The 20870-nt window shown below is 36.0% G+C and overlaps 1 protein-coding gene across 2 annotated transcripts in view; it reads right to left on the reverse strand.

The window, feature by feature from the left end:
- The window catches only part of Myo81F (Myosin 81F), a 337994-nt gene that overhangs the window by 62667 nt on the left and 254457 nt on the right, over positions 1 to 20870 (reverse strand). For both annotated transcript variants that reach the window (XM_069819364.1, XM_069819362.1), the window contains exons 11-17: positions 19561 to 19709; positions 18321 to 18533; positions 17602 to 17771; positions 17340 to 17476; positions 13818 to 13963; positions 4834 to 5035; positions 2135 to 2617 (exon numbers count right to left, since the gene is read on the reverse strand). In XM_069819364.1, the coding sequence (XP_069675465.1) occupies positions 2135 to 2617; positions 4834 to 5035; positions 13818 to 13963; positions 17340 to 17476; positions 17602 to 17771; positions 18321 to 18533; positions 19561 to 19709 (1500 nt within the window). The remainder of the gene's footprint in view (positions 1 to 2134; positions 2618 to 4833; positions 5036 to 13817; positions 13964 to 17339; positions 17477 to 17601; positions 17772 to 18320; positions 18534 to 19560; positions 19710 to 20870) is intronic.

Below are 20870 nucleotides of genomic sequence, written 5' to 3' on the forward strand. Positions count from 1 at the left end.
AAATATTTCGAGAAAACCTGCTTCTAAATCATCCATATCCATTACAAATTACATCTGGACTTGCAGGGATTTGATTTGGGTCCTTGGTATAAAAAGCCGACTTTCTTGCTTTTTAGTGAACTACCGGTACTTTTATGAATGGCGCCAGATTTGTAGAGCAATTGGTTACGAACTGGAAGGTTCCGAATTCAAGCCCTGATGGTGGGGGAATTTTCTCGTTTCTAAAACTTCTAGAACGGCCCCGAGGTTCACTCAGCCTCAGCCTCCTATGAAATTTCTGTAAAGCTAGATAACCCGAATATTTGAACTCACTTATCTGTTCTATAATTTATCCATTTATAACAATTTTAGCTTTTCTGCGTTGTAATTCTTGAAATGCCATTATTTGGTTTTACTTGTTGAAATTGACATTTGATATTTAGCAGGGGCCTGACTTAATTTTAACTTCTTTTTCACTTCAGTTCTCCCTATAACAATCTGATCATCAGTAAAGAATAGAGTAGTAAAATATATATTATTAATACTAAAATTGCTCTTTAGTGTCATCAGCCTATTTTTAACAGTATCATCACTATATTGGGTGTTCAGTTCAAAGTGTGTCATGGCTCACTGTATGTCGTCATGTGGCTAGCCGATGAGCCTAGTGAATTAAATCTTCCTACACTTCCACAGAGGCGTATTGCGTATATGCCAGAGAAGTTGCCTGGCAAGTACGGTGTTCATTCTGAAGAGTACTTACCAATACATACGGTAACTCCAGTAGTGGCAGGAATGTGAACTGTTTGGAAACACATACTGGGGTGAGTTTTTTTTCTTACTGTCGGGATATGGGGAGAGGGTTAAGACGATTACTTATCTACAGTATTTGTTGATATTAACTTCGACTGTCAACATGGACACGGATTTGATTTGTATTGTGGAATGTTGCCGTACGCAACCGATGATAACAAATACGACTTTCCCGCGCAAAACACAGTTCGAAAGAGGTTATAGTAGCACACAGACCGTGCAGACCGCCATCTGTTGCTACGACGTTCAAGTTATACTGTACACGTTCTCAAGTTCAGATTGAATGCCTTGATTAATAGGCAACTTCTCTGACATACAAGCTGAAACTCGCTTCAAATCGCTGACTCACAACAGTGATGTCATGACACACTTTGAAATGAACACCCAGTATAGGCCTACGTTAAAAGTGCTGGCGTAAGTGGGTACCCTTGTCTTACTCCTTGGTTCATATCAGCTGAAGATACAGTAGAACCTCTATTATCCGTGGTAATAAAGGGGATGGACTGGACGGTTAATCGAAAAAATCGTATAATCCATACCATAAAATATTTTCATAAATTAAGTGTATATTACAGTTTTGTAATTCCCTCCGCAGTTTTGTGTTTAACATGCTAGATAGTGGACCAGAAGTTCACTTAATTTAAGTCTGTTTGTCAATGATGGGTTTACGTATAAGGGCCAAGAAAATTTCTTGTGATGTTTGTTCGCGGAAAGATAGGAATAGTAGAAGTCTCATGTTGTAGATTTACATACTTTATAAATTTTATCCTTGTTTTTCCTTAAATCGCACACAGTTTGAACGCCATTCTCGTATTCTGATGCGAAATGAGCTGCGGTTTCTCTTTCCCCAAAATTCTCAATTATTTGAAGTTTTATTTCGAAACTTAGCAAAACACTTTTGATACCCGTGGAAGACATTTTTCTTTGAAAATATAAAGTACGGGCATTCGAACAGTAGGTCAAGGACTGAATGCTGCACGGATTTGCTATAAATTGTGCGGAAGTTCTTGGGACCATTTCTTTGAAGGCAGGTAGTGATTATTTTACAAGTTGGGACAAACACCTTCAAGTAATTGTTCTTTTTTCCGGCAGTAGTACTATGTAAGGGTAAAGGCTTGTAATAATACACTCTAGAAAAAATAGTAATAATATAAGGTATAATACTACTTTTTTTCGCAGCAAAGAAAGAAAGAAAAGAGCGAGAGAAAGACAGTCGAATAATCCGACTATCGGTTAATAGGGTGACGGATAATCGGGGTTCTACTGTATTACATTTCTCGGAGTATGAATTCTTATCTTCCACTTCAACTTTCATAGATAAAAATTAACAAGTTCTCAACCTTACCCCTGACACAGTTGAGCCTCTGGAGCTGGGACGACTGTGTCGTGGGGAACTGCAGATGGGAGATCCTGGTTTCGGCCTCGGGCTGGGCACCCTGTCCTGGTTGTGGTTGCCCCTCTGAATCCTCTCGACGCCGGGACTCTTGGGCCGCAGCTTATGCGGGGGTCCGGGTGCGGGCAGGGGTGGTGGTGAGGACCCACACAAGTCTCCATTCGCGCTCTCGTCCCTGGGCAGCACTGACTCGTAGATGGGCTCTGAGGTCGTGCTTTGGGGAGGACTGGCATCGTTGGCACACACGGGAACTCCCCCGGGGCCGACAGGAGGCGGGGGAGGAGGTTCGGTTGGTTCGGGAAGTGATGGAAGCCCTAGGCATTTGGTGCCACCATTGGTCCTCTGGGATGACGGCTGCAGATCGAGACTGCACGGTGGAACAGGTGGGTGAGAGTTCGCTAGTCCCTCGCTTTCCTGCTGGATCACAGTTTCAAGCTGTGACAGAGAGACACAACATTTTATTATTTATTTATTTATTATTTAATTTCTTTTCTCATGAAAAACAAAAAATGAATAGACTACAGTGGACTACAGTGGACTTTATGTTGTCAGCAAACAGCTGGATACATTAAGAAGATTGATTGATTATTTAATTTCTTATTTATCAGTATTATTTGTTTTTTCTTATTTACTTGCTTATTTATTATTTATTTGTTTATTCATTATTTATTTGTTTATTTTTTATTTACTTATTTGTTATTTATTGTTATTTATTACTTACTATAGTTATTTATCATTTATTTGTTTATTATTTATTTGCTTATTTATGTTTTATTTACCTATTTATTATTTATAATTATTATTTATTACTTATCATTAGTTACCGGTATTTATCATTTAATTGATTATTTATATATTTACGATACAAATAAATACAAATAAAACTATTTAATAAAACATAATAAATGTGGTGGGGTTAGTTAGAAAAAAAGTGGTAAGTGAAGGGAATCAGTAAATAGTAAGAATTCGAGATGAAGAGAGTGAGATGAGATGTGGGTTTTGTCACCGAAAGGAAGCAGACTGAAGTTAAAGAAAATGAAAAAGAGGAAAGTTTATAAGCTGACAGTCTGGTATCTAGAAGGGAGAAAGTAGGATGGGATGAGGAAATAGTAACCTATAAACAGGAAGAAAGAGGGTAAAGTGCAGTTAAGTGGAATTGTGACAGATAAACTGTATAGAAAGAAAGAAGAGAAGTGAGCAAAAAGAAAAAGAAGTGAAAGTGAATTTTCAGTTGGTTAAAGAAATGAATAAGAAAGAGTAATAATATGTATAATGTAAAGGAGTAATTTAGTAGTGTATAAAGTATGAAAGAAGTGCGTAATTTACGTGTGGTAAGGTAGATATGATGGAAAGCTATAGAAGAAAGATTGAAAAGGAGAAGGCAAAGAAAAATCAGACGAGGAGAAGAAGACAGACCAGAAGGAGAAGGTATAGAAGATGATGGTGAGAAAGAGAAGACAGGCGAGGAGAAGATAGATGAGATGGACAAGGAGATAGATAAGGTAGGCGATGAAGAAGGCATCATGGAGGAGAAGGAGAAAGTAAGCGAGGAGAAGATGGAGCAGAAGAAAGAAAAGACAGACAAGGAGAAAGTAGAGGTGAAGACAGACGAGATGGGAAGACGTGAAGAAAAGAAGATATGCGTAGAAGAAGAAAGAGGAGGAAATGGATAAAGCGGACAAGAGGAAGAAGACATGCGAGGAGGAGAAGGTAGGCGAGGAGAAGATGAGGTCAGACGAGAAGGAGAAGTTAGAGGAAAAGACAAGCGAAGAGAAGGAAACGACAATAAAGAAGAAGATAGAGGAGAGGAAGGCAAACGAGGAGAAGTGGAAGACAGATGAGGAGAAGAACGAAGAGAAGTCATGAAGAGGAGGAGAAGACGGATATGGCAGACGAAGAAGAGAAGACATGAGGGGAGCAGAAGGAAAAGACAGAGAAGAAGGAGTAGGTAAAGGAGCAGAAGACAGACTAGGAAAGGGTGAAGAGGAGAAGAAGATATGGAGGGAGAAGGTAGGCCAGGAAAATAAAAATTCAGACAAGGAGGAGGAGGTAGAGGTGCAGAAGACAGACGAAGAGAGGGAGAAGAAACAGGTGAAGAGAAAAACAGGAGAAGACATGAGGGGAAGGAAAGGGAGGAGATGGATAAGGCACGCGAAGGAAAAGTCAGACGAGAAGGAGAAGGTAAAGGAGCAGAAGACAGATGAGGAGAGAGGAAAGACAGGTGAGGAGAAGAATAGGAGAAGACATGAGGACAAGGGGATGGATAAGACACGCGAGAAGGAGAAGACAGGCATGTAAGAAAAGATAGGCAAGGAGAAGATGAAGATCTCAGACGAGGAGAAGGAAAAGAGACGAGAAGAAGAAGACAGGTGAGGAGGAGGCAGAGTAGGCACGTGAAACGGAGTAGAAGAAGATGAAGAATAAGGAGGTTGGAAGGAGGAGACAAGAGAGGAGGAGAATATGGTGGAAGAGATAGATGAAGAAGAAGAAGAAGAAGAGAAGAAATTCGTAATTAATGGTGTTACGCGCAGTCCTTCATCACAATCTTCATTACTTACATAGACTACAAAGTTTTGACTCACAAAGTCGAGGGTACTTCAATGGCAGTATCATAATAATTCCACAGTTACGAATAATTATTATAGACTCACCTCTACATCCAAGTCTTCAACCAACTCATTCATCCGCTCGCCAATTTCATCTATTATCTGGTTACGATTAGGTTGCACATCGGACAGGAATGCAAACAGGTTGTCCAAGTCCACGGAATCGCCAGCCGGCTCTGCGACAGCGAGCTTCGAGTTGAGCTGTTCGGCCATTTGAGAAAGCGCAGCTATCTCCTGCTGGGCAGCTCTGTGAAAGGCATATGACCCAAAGTTAACAAAGGAGTAATGTTGTCATGTCATTGTGCAGAATTGTGAGAGACGCACAATAATCAAGAGGCCAATAATAGAGTAACATAGTGAATTGTGAGAGACGCACAATAATCAAGAGGCCAATAATAGCGTAACATAGTGAATTGTGAGAGACGCACAATAATCAAGTGGCCAATAATAGGGTAACATAGTGAATTGTGAGAGACGCACAATAATCAAGAGGCCAATAATAGGGTAACATAGTGAATTGTGAGAGACGCACAATAATCAAGAGGCCAATAATAGAGTAACATAGTGAATTGTGAGAGACGCACAATAATCAAGAGGCCAATAATAGGGTAACATAGTGAATTGTGAGAGACGCACAATAATCAAGAGGCCAATAATAGCGTAACATAGTGAATTGTGAGAGACGCACAATAATCAAGAGGCCAATAATAGGGTAACATAGTGAATTGTGAGAGGCGCACAATAATCAAGAGGCCAATAATAGCGTAACATAGTGAATTGTGAGAGACGCACAATAATCAAGAGGCCAATAATAGGGTAACATAGTGAATTGTGAGAGACGCACAATAATCAAGAGGCCAATAATAGCGTAACATAGTGAATTGTGAGAGACGCACAATAATCAAGAGGCCAATAATAGGGTGACATAGTGAATTGTGAGAGACGCACAATAATCAAGAGGCCAATAATAGGGTAACATAGTGAATTGTGAGAGACGCAAAATAATCAAGAGGCCAATAATAGAGTAACATAGTGAATTGTGAGAGACGCACAATAATCAAGAGGCCAATAATAGCGTAACATAGTGAAACAATTCGGTATTCTAACAAGACAAAATTTCTTGGTATATAGCTAGATGAACACTTAAAATGGTCCGTACACATTCAGGAACTAGGGGAAAATTAAGTAAAATATGCTTTGCTTTGCGACTGTTAATAAGAGCATCATCTATTGAGTTCGCTCGCATATTGTACTTCGCGTATTTCACTCTGTTTTAACATATGGTGTAATCTTTAGGGGAAATTCGCCTAATGCAATTTAAATATTTAAACTATAAAAGAGAGCTATTAAGAGAGATCAAGTGTCTCAAACTACTAGCTGTAGCCCTAAGGCATTTTTTTTAATTACTATTTCTTCCTTTACCTTGCATATCGTCATTGTTCTTGCAATAACTCCTATGTGCAAAATATAAAAATTTTAGGTAGGAAGAAAAACACATTTATTCCTTCTATGGAAGTATACATAGACTGTGAATTCTTACATTTTCGAAAGAAAGAAATATAATTACATATAGGAGATTTTATTATTCGCTGTATCACTATTTAAGTTATTTAATAGAGCAAAAATCTGAAAATCGATAAATATGTCACACAGGAGTTATTGCAAGAACAACGACGATGTATATTTATGAAACCTTAAGTTTTATCAAATATAATTTGAATAGCTTTTCTATTAAATCAGACAGAACACCAGTACAATACAAGAAGTAAAGGTAATATTTTTACTGAACTTTTTAACTCAACTTTATATAAAAACAGTTTCATTCATGCTGGTCTTCAAATATATAACAGCCTATACCAAAGTATCTTAAAGAAATATCTGCACATCAAAATTAAAGAAAGTTCTCTACAAAGTTTTAATTAAACATTGCTTCTACAGCGTAAATGAATTTAGTGAAAAACTGCCATAACTGGCGAGTAAAAGGGTGGCTTATTTAAAAAATCTACTTTCTCTTTTCAAGTCCCTGACTTCAAGATGAACGTTTTCCCACTGCTCCCAAACAGACTTTACAGCCAAAGTTGACACCAGCCTGCATTTACACAACAATGAGTAAAATGTGGTGTCTCGAGAAGTTATCATTAATGTAAATTGTCAATTTTGAAATTATTTGTAATTTATGTTGCAAATTTTGCATGTTGTAATACATTTTGTAATTATGTTACAAATTTGGTATGTCCTATATCATGTATGTGGTCAGTTGGACGCAATGAATGAATATGAATATAAAATAAATACTGCTTTCTTAGGATTCATAGTTCGTTACTAAACATTTTGTTTTGGGGAGGCGTTGGTAATTAATACTTTTGTATTGCGAAGTTTATTTATTATTATGTCGTCTCATAAGTAAATTTGACTTATATAGATTTTAATGTTTTTCTTTACTTTGACAATGCAAATTTACAGGTTATTATTGCGTATTGTGAGCATATGACAGCCGTGAATTGTTAGTACAAAGAATATAAAATGGAAGTGATAAAGTTTGAGATTAGAACCTTTCTGAAGCACCATTGTAAACAAGACTAAGAAGCTACTACTGCTGCTTGAAGAATATTTAGTATTTAGTATTTATTTACTATTTATTTATTTAACCTGGTAGGGATAAGACCGTCAGGCCTTCTCTGCCCCTCTACCAGGGGATTACAACTATAATATGAACAATAAAATTACAATTAATATTAAATTTACAATTACAATTACGATAAAATTAAAGTACGACAAGATTACCTGATTAATCAAAGCTAGACTTTTATCATAGAAGTTAAGAACAAAGAATATTTTTGTATTTACTGAATTACAAATTAAACCTACAATAACAAAATTCTATAGTGATGAAATTACCGGATATTGAAATATTTTGTGATAGATTAAGAGAACTATTTACAAGAAACCATGTCTGAACGAATCTCAATTACTGACCAAGTCCCTAGTAAGTTTGCGTTTGAATTCAATTTTATTTAGACAGTCCCTGATGCTAGCAGGTAACGAATTCCAGAGAATATGTAAAGTCGAGGGTGAAGGTGTCGTTAGTCAACATTTTACATCTAATATTCCTTTTGCTGTTCCATCAGTTTCACCTAACATTCCATTTTAGCCAGATTTCATTTTAAATTTACTTGAAGTGTAGTAATTCAACCTATGCAGGTGATCACATCGTTGAGTAAGACGAGAAATAATGTTCTATACTTCATTCGAACACACATATACACATGCATGAATCATATGAGTTTCTGTCCTGTACTATCAGAAAATTGAATTAGTCACCTAATGTACTGAGGAGTTCACACCTTGAAACACAAAAATACACAATAATTCTGAATTTGTATTACACTTCTTTAGAACAATTACACTAAGTGGTAACTTCACATTAATACAATAAAACACTTCTGTTTACTGCTAACATATTATTCAAGGGACAATCCATAAGCTTCCGGACTGCCCTGAATGTAGGCAACACACAAGACATAGGAAACGGAGAAGTTATCTACAACCAGGGAAACATCTGGAATCTATACTAAATGCATCACTAGAAAGGCAAGAAGAAGATAGTCATAAGGGGTATATGGAGAGATTCCAGGAAAAATCGCAATAGATCCTTGACATGTTTGCACAAAATCACAGATAGAAGCTCAGTTCTTAAAGACAATCTGCCGCTGTTTGATAGACTGACTCAACAGGAATGGAAGCAATGATCTTCAGTGACACGCGCATGTATGTTTAAATGGTACAATAAATACAAGTATAGTCCGGGAATATATTGATTGCACCTGGTAAATAACGTGCACTTATGACATCTGGTGGCGATACTACTAATCCGGTAGAGATAGTTTTGGCTCAAATCTAGCTGGATGTTTTGATGAATACTACTACCTCTCAAAATATTGAATGCTTTTTCAAACTCCCTGTATATTATTTTCTAAAATTGCATTGTTAATCTAGTGATAAAATTCTCTGAATTACAGAAGTTATTTAGAGAATTAAGAGAATTATGTACCGGTAGTGGTTATGGAGTAATGGTGGAAAGTGTTTGGCAGGAAAAACCGAAGTACTCGGAGAAAACCTGCTCCACAGCCTCTTTGTCCACCACAAATATCACTTAATATGCCTATTAAAGAACTCTTAATACCTTTGGTGAGAAACTCAACTGATGACACGGCTGGGTTAGAGTTTTATGTATCACAGATAAGTGCATACCTAAATATACAAACTGGCGTGTTATTGGAAAAATAACTTCAGTTATTATCTTATCACATTATGGGTGTGTAACAATATTTTAAAACATCAACCACTTCGAGAAAAACTCTGAATCGAGAGGAAATGCAAAAATTTATTTATTTCCAAATGAAACCTGTGTTAATGTGAAAAAAATACTTACCCTCTGTCCATTCCTACTAAACCATGATATTGCATGCTTGAAAACAAAACCAGATACTTCAGTTACACCAATAAAAATTAGTTTGGATATTCTGAATGATTTTAACTTTCTTCAATGCGTCAAAAATAAATTAAGCAATAAAAATTATTTTATCAAAACAAATTAATAATGGGTGTTCATTTCAAAGTGTGTCATGACGTCACAGTTGATGAGTCAGCGATTTGAAGCGAGTTTCAGCTTTTATGTCAGAGAAGTTGCCTATTAATCAAGGCGTTCAATCTGAACTTGAGAATGTGTACGGTATAACTTGAACGTCGTAGCAACAGATTGCGATCTGTACAGTCTGTGTGCTACCATAACCTCTTTCTAACTGTGTTTTGCGCGGGCAAGTCGTACGCAGGGTATTTGCTATCATCGGTTGCGTACCACAACATTCCACAACACAAATCAAATGCTCCGTGTCCATGTTGACTGTCGAAATTAATGTCAACAAATACGTAAGTAATCGTCTTAACCCTCTCCCCATATCTCGACAGTAAGAAAAAAACCCACCTCAGTACATGTTTCGAAACAGTTCACATTCCTGCCACTACCGGCGTTACCGTACATATCGATAAGTACTCTTCAGAATGAACGCCGTACTTGCTAGGCAACTTCTCTGGCACATAGGTAATACACCTCTGCGGAAGTGTAGGAAGATTGAATTCTCTAGGCTCATCGGCTAGCCACATGACGACATACAGCGAGCCATGACACACTTTGAACTGAACACCCAGTCGTCTTCATGAAATCAGTTTCAATTCAGACGAAAATGTCTTAGTCACATATGTGTACAACATGCAATATCAGAGTAAAAATTATTTCCTAATCCATAGCATTTTCTTTCCTTCCCTTCCATTCCTTACTGTCACCATTTCTCTTTCCTTTTTTTAGTTTCCCTTTTTTTTCCCGTCCTCTTAATTTTCAGACCTGTCTTCCTTTTTAACTCTCTCTCCCTCACACTTATTCCCACACTCACCACCCTCGCATTCCTCTCTCTCCCCATTGTCCCTCTTCCTTCGTCATTTCTCTCTCTACTCTGTTCTGCCCCACTCCTTTCCATTTCTTTTTACTTCCTCAGTGGCCAATCACTGAATTCCTTACTACCTTAATCGAATTCCACACTACATGGAACCTAACAGAATATGACAGCTCTGCTAATTCTTCACAATTCAGTCCACTGCTTTGAAGCAGTGATCAGCATGCCTGACTGTGAAACTAGCTTATGTTTCGGTCTCTGTATTGGCGAATATAATTTGTGGTGGATAAAATAGCTGATTTTATCAAGTTCTTTACGGGGTAATCCCGTTTGTCCTGCCCATATTCCATTTACTCTGCTTCGCTAACTTATTGTCACTACTCCGCTAGAAGTGTGGAGCTTTTTAGGCTGACACCACAATAGAAACTTCGATTTATTTATCTAACCGAGTTCTACGATGAACCTAACTGCAGCGGAAAGAGGAAAAGGGAATGATCTGATTTAATATTTTAATTTTCCCAGTGAAAGAAACCACACAAAGAACTACTCCACTCTACCTGAATTCTTTACATGTTAGTAGAAGGGGGAAGTAAGAGGGAAGAAAATGATCAAATGTGATGGAAACAAGTGTCCTGATAACTCTTAGGGGAAAACAAAGAAAAACACACTTGAAATATAATGTGACGCATGCTCACGACTTTCATGCATATTCCATAAACAAAACACAGTCAATTAAATGTAATTGCACTTTCTATATCTACATAGAATAGCACGAGTGTAACCACATACAGTAAGTATATTAATAGGGCGTTAACACACATGTATTGTACAATACCTTATTTACACCAGTTCAAAAATAAATAAATAATAATAATTGACGTTTAAAAATGTACTATTTTTTTGTGAGAAGCAGAAAATTGAAGCTAACTATCTAGGTAGCAGTTGAAATAACGTATTGTGACGCTATAAATCCATGGCAACCACAATGTTACTATCAACATAAGTTTGTTTCACTGCAAATTTACCATTTTTAAGTTTTAAGATGAGTGATTCTGAAAGTTTGCCTTCAGATATTAAAGAGCAAGCTTTAAAAACCACATTCAGATAAAATTAATACAATTATTACGTTGTAATATTATGTTATATTTAGTTTCAATACATTTTGAAATATACTTGATGCTATCATTCATTACTGAAAACGAGTGGGATAAGAAAAACGAGTGTGGTAATGAACTTCGGTGAATGTAGAGTATCCAACGCCCACTGAACGAATATTTCACTTTTATCACTGTCAATGTTGCGCTATAATCGTATATGCAAGGTAGGCTATAACAAAAACCTAAACTAACCAAACCTAACCTGTCAAAGACACAACAAGTTATACTAAATATGTGTAAAATTGGCCTATGTCTCTATAGTGGGCGGGACATAAGTAACATTGACCTGAACTTCTTATCCCACTTAAAAAAAAAGGATAAGACGCTATTACGTTACAGGTGTAGATAAAGATAATTATTACGACTATAATGATAATGATGACTAGAGACAGGTACAATATGAAAATATGAAATAAATACCGTGTTTAAATACTAAAACATCTTCGTTCCTAGATCATTTGTAACAGACTTACATCATTATTTACAAAATAAGCCCTCAGAGATTAACAGTGTAATCCGTAATTAATATGCTATTAAATGAAATATAATAAATCTGTATAATTAAACAGTTTTTCAGTGTCGCCAAATCCTTACCTGAATGCAACAACTAGATAACTTAACTGTTACACAAAATAAAGAAAAAATGTTCTCATATTGATTGGACTTAACATTGGTTGGAATATAACACAAGTAACTTTTCTATATTATCTGACAAAAGATATTGTTTTGTATGATGGAAAATCCATGAAGTTTAAAAAAGGTGAGAAATTAAGTAAACAGCGAAATTGATGGTTGAAACACGCTGTTTATATATAACTAGACATGACAACATTGAAAAGACTTCGCTGATTTCGAAAGAATGAGCAAATGTGGAATAGGAACCACTGCTTTTGTTTTAGCTTCTCGAATTTATTGACGCTACAAATTCAATGACTCTACAGGGAAATGTGAAGGTTTTACTTCTTGGGAATCCCGGAATGTTGGTGGAATAGGTGGCTTTGATTTGTCAAATGTTTTCCCGGAAACATATCTACAGTCTCCTTTAATATCTGGAAAACCGAATTCAATGGTAGTTGCAGAAATATTAACGTAGGGAAAAAACCGTGTAAAATATGAAAAAATATGAATTTTTTATCACTTTTTTGGCGTTAATTGCAATATACTCATCGTCAACCGTAAAAATTCTTCTTCCAATACCACTAGCAGGAATGGTTTAGAATATTAAATGTCGTATTTTCTTGTCTCTAATGGTGATAATTTTGTTGAATAATGGTGTGGTGATCATTATAATAATGGTATTGATTAAAATAATGGTGATGACGATGAAGAAGACAGTGTTCATGAAAAGAAAATTGTGGTGATGAAAACAGTGATGGCGATGATGATGATAATGATGACGACGATAATTGTGATAATAAAAATTATGATGATTTTCTTGAAATTGAAAATTATGAGTGTTGTTATAATACAGTATTCATGACTTATTTATTGAAGTCGGGATGAATGAACATCGAGGAAACACCTGTGAGTACTACAAGGTCCATAATATCACAGTCTCGTATATACAGTCGCGAAGCTCAATATGTAGTAAATATGCAAACATTAGATAGTTGCTCACCACTTACTTATTTACTTACTGGCTTTTAAGGATCTCGGAGGTTCATTGCCGCCCTCACATAAGCCCGCCATTGGTCCCTATCCTGAGCAAAATTAATCTATTCTCTATCATCATATCCCACCTCCCTCAAATCCATTTTAATATTATCTTCCCATCTACGTCTCTGCCTCCCCAAAGATCTTTTTCCCTCCGGCCTCCCAACTAACACTCTATATGCATTTCTGGATTCGCCCATACGTGCTACATGCCCTGCTCATCTCAAACGTCTGGATTTAATGTTCCTAATTATGTCAGGTGAAGAATACAATGCGTGCAGTTCTGTGTTGTGTAACTTTCTCCATTCTCCTGTAACTTCATCCCTCTTAGCCCCAAATATTTTCCTAAGCACCTTATTCTCAAACACCCTTAATCTCTGTTCCTCTCTCAAAGTGAGAGTCCAAGTTTCACAACCATAAAGAACAACCGGTAATATAACTGTTTTATAAATTCTAACTTTCAGATTTTTCGACAGCAGACTGGATGATAAAAGTTTCTCAACCGAATAATAACAGGCATTTCCCACTAGGATCGCTAATATCGCCTCATTATAGGCAATGCAAAATAGTACCATCACAGTCTATTGTTTCTAGCACCCTCAAAACTCAAGCTTCGTGACTGTATGTAGTAGACTGTGATAATATGTAACATTTTAATTATTGGTTCCTTTGGTTTCTTACAAATTAGGTACCTACGCATTTAGGGATTCTACTGAACACCAAAAACTCTATGGGCAAACATATGATATGCACCATTAACTTATCTAACCTTTCGCTATCTTCTAGAGCTTTCTTGTCGTCTTCTGCCTGTTCCTTCTCCAGTTCCAGTTCCCTCTGTCTACGCTCCTCTTCCAGCTTCTCTCGTTTACGCATTTCTTCTTCCACTCGTCGCATTTCACGCAATGCTGCTGCCACCTGAACAGCAATATTGCAACATATGTTTCATATTCTAAATAATGAAGATCTTTTCATATAACTTTAACTTTTAGTTTACTATTTATTCAAAAATTAGGTTTATTCACGATTGTTTAATAATGCCTATTTTCCACACTTTCAACTCTCAATTACAATTGGGGTCTACATCAATTGTAAAAATCATAAACATTAATAGGCTGTTATGGCAATCAATGACTTACTATGATCTATGGACTCCATGGTCTAGCCAGCATTGAATGATGCCACTTTTATTTTAAAAAATTATTATGAATTGATATTTAAAAAAAATAAACGTTATTAAACGGTTGTGAATAATATATATAAATTTGAACTGGTAATGGAAATTACGGGAAAACGGGTGAACGGATTTTAATAAATGACCCTTCATTTTGAAGCTTGGAACTCGAAGTTTTTCAGAAAAATAGTAGTTTTCAGTGAAATGTCAATTTTTTCAACATAATTTTCCTATTTTCCAAAATCCATCTGTCGTCAGTTTTGAGAACTAGCTAATTGCATTTCAGAATAAAACAAAACACACACTACAGTAAACAATATTACACGAAGGCCATGATCTCCAAGAATGCTGACATATTTAGAGCTCAAATTAAATTGGTTATTAAAAACTTAACTTACTGAAATAATTTACAGGTTCGATTCTGTGGTGTGTAATTTTCTGTGTACAGCTGTGTATTGGATATTAAAAACTACAAACCTTGAGGTGGTTTGATGACATTATTACCATTAGAAATGAAATATTATTGTAGTTAATGCCATGATGCGACTATTTTCCATTAATTATACATATTAATGCTATACTGATGATATGAAAGTGAAACGTTTTGGGGTTATATAAGTAGATGTAGATTTTGATTTCTATATTTTACTCAGTGGCGGCTATATACTGTAGTATATATAGTATATGTTACTGAAAGCTATAAAACTTACGTAAGATAAGTAAGATAATAATATTATTAAAAATCAAATATTTTTATAGTTATTAATCAAGTGGGGTTGGGTCTTTTTCATATATTTAATGGCGGTGTGTTGTAGATATTTAAATGCGTGGTTCTCTTCAGTATTGGCTCGAGAGAGAGTATCTTTCATTATTATGGAAGCAAATAACTTTCAGAATGTCTGGTATTCTTTGAAAATAAATCTGAAAAATGTTTATTTAAACGTCTAATGAACTTAGTTTGCAGCATTTGCTGCACAAGCCACCAGTATATATATATATATATATATATATATATATATATATATATATATATATAATTTATTGAGTATGCCCCAACGAGTATAACTCATATGTAGGGGCTATAAAAGAACACATACATATGTTATACAATGTAATTGAAAAAGTCATGAAACTACAGTCTGAGAAAAACAAACAATAACACAAGAATTTATTAAAGAAAGAAAGCAAAATAAGAACAAATAAGATGACATAAAGTTCTGGGCAGAAAAGAGAAAAAGTTTCGCTATACTGGAGAATTAGCACGGCCACTTTGAACCGTGCCGTTACGTTTACCACCAAATTTAAGTAAATATACAATGTCACCAACATAAGAACATGACGTTGGTGTGTGGCGTAGTTGGCGGGAGAAATTTTTTCTCTCTCTGTCTACCTCCTTCGTTCTGAACATTATTGAGAGATAGCACCACTGTTAGCGACAATGTGTATTTGCGTAAATATTGCGAGTAAATTATGACGAGTGCCTTAGATGAGAGGCTCGGGACAGAAACAGTTTTGCTGTAGCGCATGCGTGGACCTCTCATGCAGTGGGAGCGTGATCCTTACTTGAATTTATTTTTGCGTGTACTTGCAGATTAAATGATTGAGATCCCTTCTTGCTCCGGTTACAGGCCTTGCATTTACGAAGGTTATGTTATGTTAGCTTAGATTAGGTTAGGTTAGCTTAGGTTAGGTTAGATTAGATTAGCTTTGGTTAGGTTAGATTAGCTTTGGTTAGATTAGATTAGTTTTGGTTAGGTTAGGTTAGCTTTGGTTAGGTTAGGTTAGCTTTGGTTAGGTTAGGTTAACTTTGGTTAGGTTAGGTTAGCTTTGGTTAGCTTTGGTTAGGTTAGGTTAGCTATGGTTAGGTTAGGTTAGGTTAGCTTTGGTTAGGTTAGCTTTGGTTAGGTTAGCTTGATTTGATTCGTCCATGTAGTAGTTAAAATTATATAATATGACAGTTTTTGATTCGTAATATTGTTAAAAAATAATAGGCCTATAATGAAACCGGTGAATAATTTCATGGTCCTTAAATTTTTTTTCGTAAAAGGCTAGGTATTTTTCGATAGGCCAGAAATAAAACAGCAACGCCGTCATAATTACGTACTTTACGCTTTGGCGAACATTAACCGGAAGTTTACTTTCCGTCATTTTAATTGTATTCCGTGAAACACACCTTTTTTCCTGTTAATTTCCTTGTGATAACCTAGTTTATTATCTTATTACATCTTCATTTTCTTTTAATGCATTCAAAAAACCGCCGTTGTACTACATAAAACCTTGAACTAGACTAATGGAGTGAATTATTTAAGAATATAGTCGCGAATTTGACTACCACCATTTCGATTATATTTTGTTTGATACGGCTCGGTACGGCCCGGTGACTAGTGGCCAGCGAGTAGAGTCGACTATCGATATTGGTCTGCCGTGCGTATTATCCAGTTGTTCCAAAAGTTTTAAACTACGAAATAAATAAATCAACTGAGAATTAAAATAAATAATCTTCCCAAAAACGTATTTTTAAACAATTCTTAAAATACCGGCAATTTGGTAAAATTCTATATTCTAAAGGAAGTTAGTTAAAAGTTGTTGTTAAAAAATGGTTAAGTCCTTTCGTTCCATAAGTTAGTCGTACTGAGCTATGCTGAGAAAAAAAAATGTATTGTCTTTTTGTCTTGTTAAATAAGTATGTATATCTTTATTAAACTGAAATATACTATTACTATGTATTAAATTGTTAATAACTTTATACATGAAAAATGGCAGCACCTAATTTGGTAATGAACTGGCAGAACGAAAGAAAATTGATATAGATATTTAACTGGAGTCAAATAATGAAAACCCAATAAATTTCTTAAAGCTCTATTTTGAATAATTTGTAAAGATCTCAAAGCAGTTTTGTTATTATGTTCCCAAATAAATGACATATACATTAAATTTGCGCAACTATTGGGATGTGCATTACTATCGCTCTCGTCTAATTAAGAAAACTCGGCATGGATGTTTTTACATCTAGGATATTGTGCAGGTAGTCAAAAACCTCGTACCACGTTGATTGCTGTGGAAGCCTCAAATCATACTTGAACATAAATATAACTTGCTTATCATTATCATACAATTTACCTCTCTGGCGAAAACTCCTCGGAGATGTGACTGAATGACAATGGCTGCTCTTCTTTGTCGAAGAAACAACAGACGCTGCTTCCAGCCCCGATAAGCATGCTGTACTCGCAGCGCAGCACGACGAGTGCGAAGAAAATCTATAAAAACAGTAATAATAATAATAATAATAATAATAATACCCACATTAGCCTAACGTGCCACTTCAGTCATAAGCCACTACTGACTTACAAAATTAATACAAATTCCTAATAAGTGTACGAACCCGTCCTGACAGTATATCCACGCCAAAACTTCTGTATGCGTGTTGCCATGGCATGAACCACCTGATTCCGTCCATCCTCAAGCGGTTCGTGCACACAACTTCGAAGGAATACCTTAGCCTTGCCGATCTGCCATTCTGTGCTGGAGACTCCCTGCTCCTTTATCAGTTCTCTGATTAAAAATAGATCAGCATTATTAATACAAAGAAACCACAGATTTCTTAATATACAGGGTGTTTCAGAAATACTTTGACAAACCTTGGGGGGCATGTTCCTCACACCAAAACAAGAAAAGAGTTCATATAAACATATGTCGGAAAATCCTTAGTTTTTTAGTTATTAATGAAAGAACATAATGAAACATCTGTTAGATATTGCCAGCTTGGCAGCAAGTGTTGCAACTTTAATCAATTCAGAAACTCATAACAAATGTTGAAAATGTTCTGCTTTTGCTTCCGCTTTCATTATTTTATTATTTACTGTATCACTATTTAAGTTATTTAATAGAGCAAAAATCTGAAAATCGATAAATATGTCACATAGGAGTTATTGCAGGAACAACGACGATATTCCCTTTCAGAACATTAATTTGGGCAAAATTTCGTAATTCCTCAATGCAACAATAAACTGATATAAATGTAGCTTTCTTACTCCCCAGAAAATTGTTATATCGAGGTTTGTCTGTATTGTTCCGTACTGTGATAAGAGTTGTATATTTCACCTGACAGCTTCTTTTTCGCATGCTGGAAGTTTGCTACGATGCAAACACTTGTATCGCTGGATGAAGTCTGTGAACGTCAAATGGACAGGGTAGCCTTCTTTGCGTATCCTGATGATGTCAAGCATGCCCAGGTACTTCAGCTGATCCAGTACTAGTTTCTCGTTATAGTTGTTTGGAGCCTTCTGCATGTTCGGTTTGATGCATCGCACATACCTGTACCCATCACACACAGATATTCACAACACTATTTATGGCAATGAAAGCGAAAGTAACAAACTTCTCTTAATAAGGATTCAAGTACGAAAAAAGGATTTTGTGCGAGATCGTGCGTATTTGCTTGGTTTCCGCACAAAACCAATCCGCGGAAAGTCTAAAATTCCACATTCAGTATTCCCGACCTAACACACAACAATTTCCCTCTTCTTACCGCTTAAGTGATATATTGATTTTACTGCTTTAGGCTTTTAAAATATTATTTTTAGAGACGTTCAATATAGTAATAATTATAAATTGGAAACTTCCCACTGCAATTTCACCTAAATTGCACTGTTAATTATTGTTTTTAAATATTTGCAAAAATTAAGAAAACTCTACAACTCCACTAAAGTTACTGCATTCGTGATGCAAGTAACATTAAGGAAGGCATGAAAAAATCAACAAGATTCCAGACTCATCATAGACTGGGGGAAAAAAAGACAGACGTATATCACGGCCTGCTGGAGTATAGTAAACACAGAAAACATTTTAAAGCAACAATGTTGAAGATAGATATTTTTGTTTTGCAAATTTGCCGTCATTGAACAGAAACCAAGATGGAGATTTCATTGCAACTAATTAGAAATTCCTCTTTCAGGTATGTAATAAACGATCTTCGCACAAAATAATGTACGATACACGAGCGGTATGTTTTCTTTCAATTCTCGGAAATTAAAAAAGCTCAACTACGTTTCGCTTTTTCAAACTTTTCCTCAAACATGAAAACTTCAACATACCGTTCTTGTAACGCATATTACTATTACAGACTTAAGAATTTACGAAATCGGAATGAAGACAGAAATGGGTTTCTTTAAATTGGTAGTAAACTGTGTTATTCAGTCGAAGGTAAAATGAAAGACTTAAGAAAAGAGTTTCAAATTGTATGTATAATTTCAAGAATTGAACTCTACCAAACACAATGGCTACAATATTTTAGGGGAAGTAGGGAGAGGGGGAACGGACACACCAGTAAAACGTTTCTCACCATGGATTGGTAGCCTGCAGTACATCAACTAGAGCCTGCAGCTGATGCCTGAAGGTATCACTAACTGTCGGTTTTCCTTTGCTGGTCCCTCTAGGAACAGTGGCTCCACTCGTGCTACCCATCCGAGCTGCTGTACAGCCAAGGAGATCCTGAATAACAGATAGAAAATATGTTGTAAATATTTTAAAGGAATTTACAAACCTACAAAGATTTTAGTCACTACAATAAAATAAAATAAGTAATATCCATTAGCAAAGAGACTACTCTGAGGGTTGAAACACTCTTTGAAAAAAAATAATTCGTCATTTTTATTTATAATGCAGAGCGATCGAAAAGTCGCGCACATCTTAATAATACATTTACCAGGGGCGATTTCTCAGGGCATGCTATGCTTGCTGCACAAGCCCAATATTTTCGTAGAATGTGTATTTCTCAAAATAGGATTACGTACATGAAAATTTATTTTGATTTTTGGAATATTGTATAGGCGTAATACCATCCGCAGGCTGCACATCGCAAGTATCGCAAAGCTTGCTCGTTTCTTGGAGCTACAGGAAAAACGTAGAAATAGCGAGAATATGATGCGCGCGCAAGTGCCTTCCTCCTTAGTCCGTCCTAGGCTCACATGCTTCTGTTATGTGTTGTTTGAAGCTCTGGTCCGAGAGCTACACCAACGACTATTTAACGTTACACAGACCAGTATTGACAGCGGGAATGTGCTGTGCAATGTAATTGTATGAGCGGAATGCATGTGTTAGCTGGTGCATTTATTATTAATTCTTAAACATTAATTTGAAGTACTGCAATGAGTTCGGAATTGTGTGTCATTGAAACCTTATTATTAAATCCATTTTCCCGAAGACTATTCAAGAGAAGACAGACATAGAGAATATGTGTGCTCCTTCAGTACATCTCAATACAACAATGTGCATTGGTTGGCAGGGTCGAAAAAACTAAATAAACTGTTTTGTTGGCTATGCTTGTTATATCGAACTTCTACATCTGATAAGCGAATATGATCCATGACTCATAATGATTTCATAATTATAAAATAAATTATTCATGTGAGTCTCATTATTTTTATTAATTATTATAGCCTCCCATCTTCCCCTATGAATAAAAGAGCAAGCCTAACTTTCGTGACTAGCATTCGCCACACGCGCACGCGCACACACACGCACACACACGCACACACACGCACACACACACACACACACACACACACACACACACACACACACACACACACACACACACACACACACACACACACACAAGATGAATTTATTGCGTTTACTTACATCATTTTT

This window comes from Periplaneta americana, chromosome 2 (assembly GCF_040183065.1).
Source record: "Periplaneta americana isolate PAMFEO1 chromosome 2, P.americana_PAMFEO1_priV1, whole genome shotgun sequence".
Lineage (NCBI taxonomy): Eukaryota > Metazoa > Arthropoda > Insecta > Blattodea > Blattidae > Periplaneta > Periplaneta americana.